Here is a 14,855-nt window from a genome sequence, read left to right as displayed (position 1 = left end):
GCAGTGACGGCGTATTGAATTATAATGGAAGTTAAATTGGTATGAAGCCATAAATGCACTAAATGTTTGCGTCTAGTATACGACTGTGTACTGAGATCAGATGTTAATACTTGCTGTAACAGAAAAGATCTTGACATTTATTTTAGAAATTTATGGAACCAAAATAAATTAATTAGGGTGTCAAACGATCCTCGCAGGGAGTTAATTTTTCTTTTGTATTTTTATTTTATTACTATTGCGATCACAAGTCTTTGGTCGTTAATATCTTTTAAATAACATTGACTTGTAAAGGAAGCTTTCAAACAGTTTTTGTATACAGAGGAAGCACAATACTCATTTATTTATTTGTATCACACATATACAAATCCTCGATTATGTTCGTGTTGTGTGCGTACACACTCGTAAATGCACGGATAAGTCATTAGTAAAGTCCTGACACATATCTACCAAGTACGTAACAGTGGCGCGCGCGAGAGAGAGGATGCCTTGGCGTAAACGTGTCGGACGGTCAGGTATCGGGTAGCAGGGACACCCCGATGGTCGATGTTTATTACTTGCATCAAGCCCTCAGTGTTTACGTCCACGAGTGGTCATTTGGCAGGTCGTATTAGCTAGAAACGTCTTTTATAATTTTGAAGAACACGTTTAGTTTTGATTTTTTCAATGGTTGAGAATTTTTATTTTTTTTACGTTTATTATTTGTAATTTTAACGTTTTTAATTTTTAAAATTGTTATATGGTTGGAGAGTATTTATAACTGTTGAAGAAAATAGTTCTGTACCTGAGAGCGCAAAGTGCATAACTCCATTTTTACATAAAATTGGATAATGGGTATTTTTTGCTAAAAAATGTTGACGCTTTTTTGTCTAATTCAGGTATTTACAATTTTTTTTTGTTATATTCAATATTTTGTATTATATATTTAGCATAAGCTAATCATTTTTCTGGTAAGTTAAAACAAACCACAAATAATTGCTCTCACTGAAAACTGACAATTTGGAGCTACGCACTTTGCGCTCGCAGGTACAGAGTTAAGTTGTGATCTACATTTTTAGAATTTGTTTTTTTATTAGTTTTATCATAATTTTCTTATAATTTAATTAAATTTCTTAGAGAATACGTCATTTGCTAAAAGCAGTCTTATCTTAGCAGGTACTAGCCCCACTCGTCCGCCTTCTATTTTCTTAGAGAATATTTCATTTGCCAAAATCAATCTTAACACCCAATCGGCCTCTCTTCTCTTAGAGGGTGTCATTTGCCAAAATCGGTCTTATTTTAGCAAATATTAGCCCCGCTCATCCGGCCTGTCTTTTCTTAGAAGGTATCTCGTTTGCCAAAGTCAATTTTATTTTAGCAGGTATTATTTAGCACCGCCCACCTGCCCTCTGTTTTCTTAAAAGGTATCACATTTGCCAAAATCACTCTTATCTTAGCAGGTACCAGCTCCGCCGACCCACCATCTTTTTTCTTAGAGGGTATGTCATTTGCCAAAATCAGTCTTATTTTAGCAGCTACTGTTTTATTTGTTCTAAGAGGAATTAAATAAAATTATCATGAGTCGTGAATTGATTGACGTGAATAAAGTTCAAAATGGTTCAATTCATGCTGCTCATTCGCCGACCAAAAATTTATAAGGCTAGAAGGCAAGCTGGTGCTTCTACTTACAAAGCTATGTACCGATTTGAAGAAGACAACGTACAGTACCTAGCCGACGTGTTTTTGGGCGAAAACAATGAACGAAGGGGAGGTGCTTTGACAGCAAAACAAAAAATTGAAATATTTTTAAGGTATGTCGGTGATCCTGATTTTCAAGTTGGTGTTGATGAGGACAGTGGTACCCATCAAAGTTCTGTCTCCAGAACCGTAAAACTTGTTAGTGAAAAAATCTACGAAAAGGTAAATCAGTGGATTCAATTTCCAGCAGAACAGGCTGAAATCGACGCAGCTAGACAACAATGGTAAGAAGCATTTAATTTTCCTTTTGTTATTGGCGCTCTAGATTGCACTCAGATAAAAAATAAAAAAAGCCTTTACAACATAGAGATGAATACATATTATGCAGGAAGCAGTTTGCTTCAATAAACGTACAAGTTACATGTAATATCAGAGAATGGTTTACAAGTGTTGATGCCACGTGGCCAGGTTATATGCATGATAGTAGAATTTGGAGAAATTCTTCAGTATTACCCATTATTTAGAGATACCAAGAACAAGCCATCCTCTTAGGTGACTCGGGTTATGCAGTTGCTTGTTGGTTGATAACTCCCTACAGAAACCCAAGACACCAGGTTGAAATACACTTTAATAACATGCACAAAAGAAATAGAGTGATTATTTCAACTGTTCCAATAACACTAGCCTTTGTAACTCGGTTATTAGTAAGGATGATTTGACAAACTTTGGTTAGGGTTTTACCATCCACATAATATTCCTAATATAAATACAAAATTTGACAACAATCGGCCCAGTACTTTCGGAGAATATCTGTCTAATAAAAATCCGGACGACAGACAGACGGACGGAAACGGGAGACCTATTTCTTCGTACTCTAGGAGTCACATTTTTCATTGTCAAAATTAATTTAAATAAGCCAGATCGTTTTGACGTTGCTGAGCATTTGCCAGATGTGATATTATACTTCATTTCCAAAATTACTTTTCACGCCATGTCATACGTTTTGTGATTCTTACATTTTTGAAAATAATAAAACCTGATTTTGTCAACGTCATCAAAGTGTTGAATACCATATATTCTACAGATGAACTTCTCTAGGATTGAAAATTGACTATTAATTTTTCACGTCAAATAAATTACTAGATATACGAGAAAACTGGTAATGAATTGCAATAAACACACAAAATAAGTGAAGGATAATGAACAATAATTATCTGAATTGCAAGTCCTAATGCATTTTTAATTTGATTTTAATTTTAATTTGGTACTTTGGCTTTGGGAAAAAAAAGTTGGGAACGCCGGGAATCGTAACCGGGTCTTTTGTTTGGAAACCACACAGTATATATTTTGCCCAACAGAATAATTTCCATTTATAGGACAATTAATCTTATCCTAAATACAAAAATTAACTAACTTGTAAGCATAACGATAAGTAAACTTAACTTAAAAAAAAATTTATACATATATATGTATAACTTTGACGTAATTCAGATTTCACATTTCAATTGCTCACCGCACAAGACTTCTTTGGTAAACTACAAAGCTATATATAAAGATATAAATAAATAAATTCAGCCGGGTTTACTACTTCACATTTTAAACTAGTCTTTATTCAATTAGTGAAGTGGACAGTTGATGAGTTGCGCAAGATCGACAGGGATACCCGAAAGATGATGCACATGCAAAGAAGTTTGCATCCTAGGTCGTCCGTTCCCCGTTTGTATTTCTCACGACATCAAGGAGGCAGGGGAGTTCTTAGTTTGGAGTGCATGCATCGCAAAATGGTCCTGGGATTAGCATTGAAGATCCTTAAGAGCTCAGATCCCCTCCTGCGAATGGTAAAAGGCCACGAGAACGCGGGGGCGGGTGCGTTTATTTTTAAGGCGGCAAACAAGGCCGTTGAAGAACTTGGTCTCAGTTTTGAAATTAGGAGGTCGGGCCGGCGACGAGGAGACAAGATTGAGTTGGCAACCGACTTGTAGCCCGACCACAAGAGCCCAAATAAAGGCTGCTGAACAGAATATGTTGTTCAGGCAGCATGTTGACAGACCTATGCAGGGTATGTTCTACCTGAACATCGAGACACGGGGTTTGTCAACAAGGCTGACTTTCAAATATCCAAGGTTAGCCGGGCTTATGTCTGAGACTGAGGGATTCATCGCGGCCTGCCAAGATAACGTAATAAACACCTTGGTCTATCGCCGCAACGTGATGGGTGTGTAGGTGCCTGATGTTAGCTGCAGGGCTTGTCGACGGGCGCCAGAGACGCTTATGCACTTGCTGTCGGCATGTCCGGCAAAAGCGGTCTCGGCGTACATCCATCAACATAATGCGGTATTACGTCCGTTGTCGGGAACGAGAGGTGTCAAATTTTTTGGAACTATCCGTTCCCGACCGTCAGGCGTATACATGCCAACAAGCCTGACATGGTCCTCCTCGATAAAGAACGCAAGACTATGTACGTCATCGTTCTCTGCTCCGTCGGAGACAAACATAGTTTTGAAGGAGGAGGAGAAACGGACCAAGTAAGTATCAAGATCTCCTGTTCGAGCTCAGTACGATGTACCCGGGCCACAATGTCGTGCTGGTAGTTCTGATTATCGGTGTTCTTGGGGGAATTCGTGCTAAGCTGCTATCAGAATTGAAGATCATTCCGGCTTGCAGGAACTCTGCGGAGATATTGTTAGGCCGGATGCAGCAAGCATCCTTGGTTCGTTGCCTCTGCTTAGGGCACACGACTGCGGAACCTACAGCTACTTACCGACCGGTGGGGAGAAGTAACTGTAGGAAAAATCTTTCTTTCTTTTTATTGTACTGGTGCGGTTGCAGTGAGGAGTCGGAGCTTACTGTGACCCCGTGCAGGTTTTTTTTAGTAAAAATAATAATAATAACATTATACTGTACGAGTATAAAAGAATAAAACATGTATTTACAATTTTACAATCACGAATTTAGCTAAGTAGAAATGTATTTACAAATTTACAATTTTTTCGAGTCGTCTTTGTTGCTTAATTTTTATGATTTTCCCTATCCGGTGCTAGTTTGCAAAAATTATACAAGCAAATCGAAAAAAGTATTATTGCAAATGGAGTAATTTCAAAAGTGTGTGCTATACTTTATTGAACGATAAAAAAAGCAAAATAACAATGAGAAACGATACTGCAAACAAAACTCAGGCAGCAGCTCTTTGTGCAGGTGGCTGTCTGGATGCAAGTCGTAATTTATTGGAAAGCCCGGAAGTGGTCAATTTTGCATTTTGCACAATCTCGAGATCATATGTGTCAACAAACGGTCAGTCGAAGGCGAAATCGTATTTTTGTAATAACCAAATTAAAAACAAATACATTTTAAATTAAATTTAGGCCAGAAGGGGTCTCTTAACTTCTGGGGCCTAATGTCCAGCAGTCCAAACATTTCCGTATAAACCGTCTCTGCACAAGTACGCACAATATATGTATTTACAGCACATTACCAACGGGATTAGTGGTATTAAGAAATATGGGTACCTGTCCCTGCTTAGATTAGTACCTACTAGTGATCAGTTCACTTAAGTTTGTTTCCGTGTTACTGCTTGCGATTAAAAAAAAAAAAAAATTAAAAACCACCCCCTTCTGAAGTGTGCATGTTATGCTACTGACTGACAGTCCGTTGTCAGATTCTGATGATTCACCATGTTGAACTTAAAATAATCCATCTCTAACAACCTTTGTTCTTCAACACTTGTTAAAAGCAATCTGACTCTCAAGTGTTTATTTATGTTTATACCAGGGTTGACCTGATTTAAATTGTGATTTAAATCAAGCGATTTAAAATAAACAATTATTGATTTAAATCATTCTTGATTTTTTACAATTTTCTTTTTGAATGACGAATATATAATGCATGTTAGTCTTTTAAATGCAATTTAATTCATAAAGGGTATTACCTGCGTACCGCCACAATTTACGTAGACCTTTCTGGGACACCGCGAAGGTGAATGACCCGTTGTAATCTACAAGTACAGTCCGATTTTTTTAACTTTGGCAGTGTCGTAAAATAATAGCAAAAAAGACATCTGGGATATTTACGTTTATGTCTTTCAGTGCCACTCTAAGCTGCTACTACAAAGAATGTGCGTATTTCGCAACAATGGGTCCAGACCGTTTCAAGCTTTCGAGAAAAGAAACTGACCATGGTTTTACGACACTTTGCCAAAATTAAAAGCACCAGACTCTTGGAATTTACAGTATTTTTTTCGTCAGCTGCAATTTGCATTTGCCGACAGAAGCACGATTCAAACATGACAGAGCCGCATATTTGTGAAAATACGCAGAAAATGAAAATTACAACAACTAAATCAAACATGAAGCTTCTAAAAACTGAATCAAAATAATTAAAATGCAAACTTAATACATAACTTTTGATTGATTTTTTTCTTACTACTTTTAAAGTTTGAATTATTGTGGGTAACCGAAAAACTAAAAAAATCAAAGAAAAATTAAAAAAAAAAATCATGATTTTTTTAAACATCATTGATTTTTGATTTATTTTTAAAAATCCGATTTTTTACGAACCCTGGTTTATACATCGAAAGAATGTCACGTAGAAATGAGTTTGATTTGAATGAGTTTATCTTCTCAAAACACAGGACTAATATTAATAAAACCTCAATCGAACAAAATGTTGTGAATATTATAATTCTTATTTTATCTTTATTGTACCGGGTGTAACGGCGGATTAACTCACCGCTACGCTCTTAACAAACAACTGGTGAGTCTGGGAAAAATAGTAAAAAAAATCCTTGTCACATATTGGTGGAGTTCTAATGATTTTAAAATGGGTTCTTTTGCTACGTTTAACAACTAAACAACTCATTCATTATCACAATAACTAGTAATAAAACTTGTAGTTAATATTTTTCTCGCCCATGACCATGTTTAATTACCATTTCAGTTAGAATGCACAACGATATGGCTTGTTGTTTTTGTAATAATTTGATAAAATTCCATTTGACAACAATGTTTGCCTGATATAAAGCGAAGGTGGATTTCAGTAACCATTGTTACTAAGAAATCAGAACGTAGATCGGAGGTATTCATACATAAGGTGTGTGCAGTGTTGCCAATTTTACTTTTATAAAATTACGTTTTTTCCTAATCTACATCACAAAGAATTTTTTTATTATTGTTTTGGGACTCCCGAAACCCCCGTATATAACATACTGCGGAGCCACATATTAATTATGTTTATCGTATGTTTAAACAATAACAATAATAATAATAATAAAACACAAAAGTAGGGGGATTCATAAAACACAACTGTGGGAATATAATATTTCATGCAATTCAAGTTCTATTTATTGGAGGAAATTTTGAGGGGATGTCATCATGTTGTTGGTGGGGATAATTAGAGACCTTTTGGTTAGCGTTTTACAATCTACGTGACAACTTTAAAACATCTTCAAGATTTCAAAGCATTCGGTTTTGTAGTCCCTGAATAAATCAACAAAATAAATTCACCCATTGATTAATTTTTTTGAGACACCCCGTATAAGCAACTCTAAAAAATATGAAGTGAAACTCACAAGTGTAGATTCATCATATTTTGGAAAATTTAGATAGGATTTATTCGGCAAAATTTTGAGATGACGTAATCAATTTGTTGGGGTTGATAAACAGATACATTTTGATTAAAAAGTTACCATGCTTACAATAACTTCAAAACGTCAAGATTTCAAAGTATTCAGTTTGCAATTCTTGATTTAAGCAATAAAATAAATTGACTCAAGGGGTAAGAATTATAATAATAACATTCAGAATATTTTGTTCAATTGAGGCTTATGAATAATTTTACCCATCTGTTTTGGGCTATAAACTCATTTAAATCAAACATAGACATTCTTCCGATGTATAAACATTAACATCTTTAATACTACGTATATTGCTCAGATAGTTTTATTCCCGTTGATAATTTGCTGTAAAATATATTTTTCTACTTTGCGTCGCTAAGGACCTCTTTACGAAACCCATTTGGATATATCATTAATCATTATGAAACGCGATTTTTATTTTACTAGGTTGGTGGTACCCGCGACGCTGGTTAAACGTCAAAACAAAACTACATAACCGCACAACTATTAAAACCTTCATAATTGTCCAATGTTTGCATAGATCCTTGGAATCATTGCAAACATTAATGGTAACATTACAAGAATCCTGAGTGGTAATGGTGATGCCTGGGAAATTTGACCGGGAACAAAGTTTTGTTGGATTGCTCGTCTATCTCTGATTACTGCCGCTTGTGCCTTGTGGTCGGATGCAATGACAACATTTTCTGCTCTAATTTTCACATTATTCTCACTACACCACCGTTCAAAGTTCTCAAATTCTTTTGTATACAAGTCCTTAGGCTTCTTGGGCAATAGTTTTGTAACTGTATCCTCGGCAATTTCGCGAAATTCAGGCGGGGTACAATTTCCCTCGCTTTCCATAACCCTTGTTTAAAAATTAATCACAAAATAAAATTTCGTTGTTCAATGTTTGAAAATAAACGACGTATGGTGACCCCCAGTAATAATGTAGACAAAAAAATCCCTAAATCTCCTTTTTTTACCATATTTTTGATTAAATAACGCGCAAAGTAGAAAAAATAGTGAATTATACTCGTTTTATAAGACGCATCGTCACACTAGTGTCTTCTTCAAAATACTCGTGCGCCAATAGAGCGTCTTATGCAACTTGCATAATAATATACTATTTTTGCACTCATGAACTTTTTTGATGGCTTTCGCGCATTCACCAGGATGCGGGAGGTCGAATTTCCCGCACACGTGTTTTTTGCTCTCCGTTGCCATGGTAACCTTAAAAAATTGGTCCAAAGTACTTCCCTCGCTGTCGGAAACGTGCATGCCTATTATGTTTTTTTTTTCGCAGTAGGTTTCAAAGCATTCGGTTTTGTAGTTCCTGAGTAAATCAATAAAATAAATTTACGCATTCATTATTTTTTTTGAGTCACCCGATATACGCAAATTCAAAAAATATGAATGGGATGATAAATTACATGTACAGACTCATGATATTTTGTAAATTCTAGATAGGATTTATTCGGCAAACTTTTGAGCTGACGTCATCAGTTTTTTGGAGAAGATAACCCAATATCTTTTGACTAAAAATTTATTATGCTCTTTATAACCTTAAAACATCTGCAAAATTTCAAAACATTCGGTTCTGTAGTTCCTGATTACATCAATAAAATACATTTACGCATTCATTATTTTTTTTGGGTCACCCTGTATATGCAAATCGAAAAAATATGAACGGAATGATAAATCACAAGAAGAGACTCATCATATTTTGTACATTTTAGATAGGATCTATTCAGCAAAATTTTGTGGTGACGTCATACATTTTTTAGGGGGGATCAGCAAATACATTTTGATCAAAAACTTAACATGCTTATGATAACTTTAAAACGTCTTCAAGATTTCAAAGCATTCGGTTTTGTAGTTCCTGAGTAAATCAATAAAATAAATTTCCGCATTCATTACTTTTTTTTGAGCCACCCTGTATATGGAAATCCAAAAAATATGAATGGAGTGATAAATCACAAGTACAGACTCATCATACTTTGTACAGTTTCGATAGGATTTATTTGGCAAATTTTCGAGCTGACGTCATCGATTTTTTGGAGGGGATAAGCAAATGTATTTGGACTAAAGATTTACGATGCTCTTTACAGGCTTAAAACATCTGCAACATTTCAAAGCATTCGGGTTAGGAGATTTAAAATTAAATTGCAAAATGTTGTTTTATAATTTTGATTTTTTTTTCAAAAATCTGGACGTGTAAAAACAGACAGACGGAAATGGGAGACCTATTTCTTCGTCTTCTAGGGGTCATGAAAGAAAGATGGAGAAAACGTAAAAGTAGAGAGTCGGCCGACGGACTCGATTACAATACTTCCTTTGCTTACGCTCGGGAAGTAATACCTTGGAAACGTTAAATTGCTAAGTGTTTACGTCGCCGTCAACGTCGTTTTTTATAAATAACTCACAGTTAATTTTTTCGGATTGAAAGTTTATTCGTTGCAAAAACTATTGTACATAACACGATCGTGAAACCTGCTTCCCGCATTTCCGCAAACGTTCATGCGGGAAGCCGAAACAGCACATCCTAATTTTAAAACATGAAAATACAATAATAGAGTAGATAACTGTTATTATTACACTGTAGTTTATTCACGTGCTTTACAACGCATTCATGTTTCCATTATTGTTAGTACGATACATCAATCAATGGCACTGGATGGATAATAAACAAAACTAAAGTATGATTCATTAATGAATGCATAAAAAAGTCTCTCCCGGAAAATTTACAAGAATAACGTGTACTACATTAGTTGCTTATCGGCGGAGTGATCGTCGTCGTCGTGCCAGACATAAACAATTCGTCCAAACATATAAATAAACGTGTGTTGAACAAAAATGTGGTCTTGGGCTACTTATATACAACTTCCCTCGCCCTTGAAATACAGTCGAACAAATACATACACATACATAGTTTAGCTTTGCCTAGATAAACGCCAACGTGGTTGGCGAAACGCGTCGACAAAAATATTTTATGTACAAAATGTTTGAAAAATTATTAAAAACTTTAATTTTGCGAATTTTATTTTTACTTCCTGAGCGCAAGCAAAGAAAGTATTGTAATCGAGTCTATTGGCGGGGGACTGGCTACGTTTATGTTTTCTCGAGATTTCATGACCCATAGAGTATGAAAAATTAGGTCTCGTGGTTCAGTCTGTGTACCGACTCTTCAGATTTTCATTAGGCAGATAATCTCCAAAACTACCGGACTGATTGTATTTTATATGTATGTTAGGAATATCGTGTAGATGGTAAAACGCTAATCAAAATTTCCCAATCTCCATATTAGTGTCATGACATCTCAAAAATGTTTACAACAAATTTTATAAAATAGTATACTCTTGTATTTGTTTTATCTTTATACATAAAAGGCAATGTCCCGACTGACCTATCAACGCCCATACCAAACCGCTAATGCTAGAAAGCTGAAATTTGGAGAGAATGTTCATTTTATACCGGAGGTATCGTTTAAGAAGGGATTTCTCGAAATTCATCCCCTAAGAGGGTTAAAAAGGGGTCATAAAATTTGTATAGGACCAATATGTCTACAGTAAATTTACATCGTTCCGTGAAACCTGGTACATTTTAATTCTCTTCAATACAAATAAGGAAATACGTATTTAAGGATTTTCGAAGATTCGACCCCTAAGGGGGTGAAAAGTGGTGTCTAAGTTTGGGCGGCTAAGTTTGTATAGGAACAATATTTCTACTATAAACTGAAATTTTTACGTGACATTTGGTACTAATGTTCTTCAACACAAATAATGAAACCCATCTTTAAGCATTTTCTAAAATTCAACCCTTAAGGGGGTGAAATGTGGAGGTTAAATTTGTATGGGAAAATATTTCTATTGTGAAACTTGGTACTAATGCTCTTCAACACAAGTAATGAAACACGTATTCAAACATTTTCCGAGATTCAACCCCTAAGGGGTTGAAAAGTGGTGGCTAACTTTATATCGGAAGATTATTTCTATTGTAAATTTTTGACATGCAATTTAGTATTAATGCATAGTGAAACACGTATTTAAAGTATATTTATTTACATTTTTACGTGAAACTTGATATTAAATTAATGCTCTTCAACACAAGTAATGAACACGTATTTAAGCATTTTCTGAGATTCAACCCCTAAAGGGGTGAAAAGTACTGGTTAAGTTTGTATAGGAATAGTATTTCTATTGTAAATTTAAATTTTTGCGTGAAACTTGATATTAAATTAATGCTCTTCAATACAAAGAATGAAACCCGGATTTAAGCATTTGCCGAGATTCAACCCCTAAGGGTGTGAAAAGTGGTGGCGAAGTTTGTATGGGAAAATATTTCTACTGTAAATTTAAATTTTTACGGGGAACTTGGTATTAATATTCTTCAACACAAATAATGAAACACGTATTTCAGATTGTTTCGAGATTCCACCCCTAAGCAGATGAAAGGGGGTGACAAAATTTTTATGAGCAAACATTTTTTATGCCGATTTTTACTGGAAATTGTATTAATGTCCTTCAACACATTTTCTATTTGAAGGTTGATAATAATATTGTTCAACACAACGAATCGTCTACGCGAGCGAAGCCGCGGGCGAAAACCTAGTTGAATATAAATTCGCAAAATCAATTTTTTTTATTTTTCAAAGAAGCGGGATTTGTGGCATTGCACTTCGGGGGCGAGGGAAGTCCTGTCGAAATAACTTTCGACCAATTTTTAGATTTGCTTATACGGGGTGTCTAAAAAAAATTAATGACTGAGTCAATTTATTTTATTGATTAAATCAAGAATTGCAAAATTGAATACTTCGAAATCTGGCAGACGTTTTAAAGTTATTGTAGGGGTCATAACTTTTTAATCAAAATGTATCTCTCTATCGACCCCAAAAAATAGGATCACTCTGTACTTGTAATTTATCATTGTATTAATATTTTTTAGATTTGCTTATACAGAGTAACTAAAAAAAAATAATGAATCAGTTAATTTATTTTATTGAATAAGTCAAGAATTGCAAAACTGAATACTTTAAAATCTTGCAGAAGTTTTAAAATGATTGTAAGCATGGTAAATTGTTGATGAAAATATATCTGTTTGTTCCCCCCGAAAAACTCATCACGTCATCTCAAAATTGTACCCGTAATATGGAAAACATGATGAGTTTTGCCTTATCACTGCATTCATATTTTTTAGATTTGCTTAAACAGTGGACCTAAAAAAAATAATGAATAAATCATTTTATTTTATGGATTAAATCAGGAACGGTTCACTCCATTTTTCCAGAAAATTTAAGAATACAATACTGTTATTTTTAGTATTACACTGCACCAATCCAAGTTGATACACGTGTCCTTGTAAAAATGCTGATGACGTCATCACAAAATTGTGCAAAGAAAAACTCAACTCGAAAATGCTGGATATGGTTCATTGTACTTTAGGTGCGAGAGAAGTATTGTTTTTATTGTTGTAGTGTTGTTATTACTTGAAGTGAACAAAGACGGTTCGTGAATATATGGATGGGAAAATTGTAAATTCGATTTGAGTTTTCGAAAAAATGATATATAACAAAGTTGTTTCGTTTCACGAGTTTTGTCACTGGTTAAAATTAATGTATTTAGTTCTGAGATAACTGTATAATAATTTTACACATTTTTTTAAATTAATTCATAATTTCAAATTTCTAACGTCGTTTCCAAAAAATTTCGGGTAAATGACATTGACATGAAAATCATACTTATTCCCATTGCTTTTCACTAATATATGAGAACTTGATTTGCTCATCTTACCCGAAATTTTTTGGAAACGAGTCTACTACTATCTTTCACTTAAGTTATACCTACCACTTGATTACTTTCATAATGATTGCTAGCTCAAATAAATAGCTTACTATAGTGGCTGTATGAAAAGTAAACAAAAAACACAAAAACTTAATAAATTAACCATTAAATGAAAGAACAGTTTTTGGGGTTCAATTTTTTTTGTTTTCTTATCCCTTCTTGCTATGCATTATTTAACCTATAAAGAAGTGAGACGGCAAGACAAAAACAAAAGTATTTTGAGCAGATAGCTCCAGTTAGGCAATTATTTTGTTGCACGAAAGTGAGCACATATAGGAATGACTTGCAAAACTTATATCGCAAATTTGTAAATTAAGCTTCACAGCAACAACATCACTATAACAAAATTACGTTGGTTTCTTAAGGTCCAAGTTATTTCTTAACAAAATTGTTACTCACGTTAAGCCTTCATTTCGGAGATACTGTCCAATAAGCCTCACAATATCTTGATTGGTTTGCGACAACTGTAGTGGTGGTCCATTTATATTATCTTCGTGACCATTTTCAGAAGTTCTGTTTCCGGAAGGTGTTCCGTTTTGCATGTATCCGTTACTAGCTTGCATTGTCGTGCTGTCACCTACGTTATAAATGTCTCTTCGGGTTTTTTTACGAGGCGGTTCTCCACCGTCGTCCCCGGATGAATCACTATTTGAGGCCAGACTTATTTTTGTTTTCTTCCTTCCCGCTCTCCACTACTAAGTATACGCAACACAATTTTGTTAGCTTAATACCGTCCCTTTGTTTGCACCATTCCACTTATTACGTCATAAACACATTAATAAGGACAAAGGTTTATATTTTTATTTACCTGTACCTTTCATTGTATAAGTCCACTTAATTTATATAAAGCTATATAAACTGTAGGGGAGAAAAAAATAGACAAATGTATTGTCCATAAGTCTATAAACAACACATTTGTTTTCTTTCTTCTTTCACCATAAACGCCACCACCCTACGTCAGACATCAGCTGAACTACAGCTGTACATTTGACAAGGATGTCCTTGTCGGACGCGTTCAAGCTGTCAAAACAGGTAAAAGGCAAAGATCACGTACTGCATTTACTGAGTTCGTATCTATTTATAATCAGAATACGATCAGCAGACACTGTTATTACACGGACGAATACAGTGGCGGACAAATTATTTCAATGGATACAATTAAAATGTACATATTATGTAGTACAAATACACGATAACTTATTTATTTTAGTTGTATCTTATTAGAAAAAACAATTAAAAAAACTTACGAGAATACAAGTAAAAAAAAAAGAAATGCACATGAATATAACAGTCTTTACACTCTTTACCTCGGTGGTATAAGTAGGGTGTTTTAACTCCATTCATAAATCTTCCTAAAACGGGCGCTTAAAAACTGCTGGTATCGTAGTAGGTTGTGGGGGCTATAGATAATAATATGTACATAGATATAATAATATACTATCGTGTACAGAACGAAAAGTTAATCATGTTGTCAGTTCCGATTGCGAATCAGCCGCAGCCCATCAGAGGGCGCAGTAGTTGCAAACTTGTAGCAATTTATTTAGCCATGAAACAAAATTCAAAGAATTCAGACAAATTCAGATAATGTCATAAAAAATATAGTTTGTTGACGTCACTTTAATCAATAGTACACTATTAATAAGATTCTAAACAAGAAAAAAATGAGAATTTGCAGCGTGCATACGTCTTGTTACAATACCAGTACAATACGATAGGTACGCGCCACAGATTTCCCA

The 14,855-nt window shown here is 34.7% G+C and overlaps 2 protein-coding genes and 1 long non-coding RNA gene across 3 annotated transcripts in view; 2 read left to right on the top strand and 1 right to left on the bottom strand.

The window, feature by feature from the left end:
- LOC135137691 (WD repeat-containing protein 26) overlaps positions 1-14,168 on the bottom strand; it is a 38,071-nt gene extending 23,903 nt beyond the window's left edge. Inside the window, exon 1 of the mRNA XM_064067407.1 lies at positions 13,519-14,168. Coding sequence (XP_063923477.1) covers positions 13,519-13,682 — 164 coding nt within the window. The 5' untranslated portion in view covers positions 13,683-14,168. The remainder of the gene's footprint in view (positions 1-13,518) is intronic.
- LOC135137696 (uncharacterized) overlaps positions 1-14,855 on the top strand; it is a 234,463-nt gene that overhangs the window by 74,494 nt on the left and 145,114 nt on the right. The window lies entirely within an intron of this gene.
- Positions 1-14,855, top strand: part of LOC135137692 (uncharacterized protein K02A2.6-like) — a 197,924-nt gene that overhangs the window by 165,341 nt on the left and 17,728 nt on the right. The window lies entirely within an intron of this gene.

The sequence above is a fragment of the Zophobas morio genome, unplaced genomic scaffold, assembly GCF_036711695.1.
Source record: "Zophobas morio isolate AGI-343-1 ecotype UQ-CSIRO unplaced genomic scaffold, CSIRO_AGI_Zmor_V1 ptg000029l, whole genome shotgun sequence".
Classification (NCBI taxonomy): domain Eukaryota; kingdom Metazoa; phylum Arthropoda; class Insecta; order Coleoptera; family Tenebrionidae; genus Zophobas; species Zophobas morio.
The sequence above is the reverse complement of the archived record's forward strand: the minus strand, read 5'-3'. Positions and strand labels throughout refer to the sequence as shown.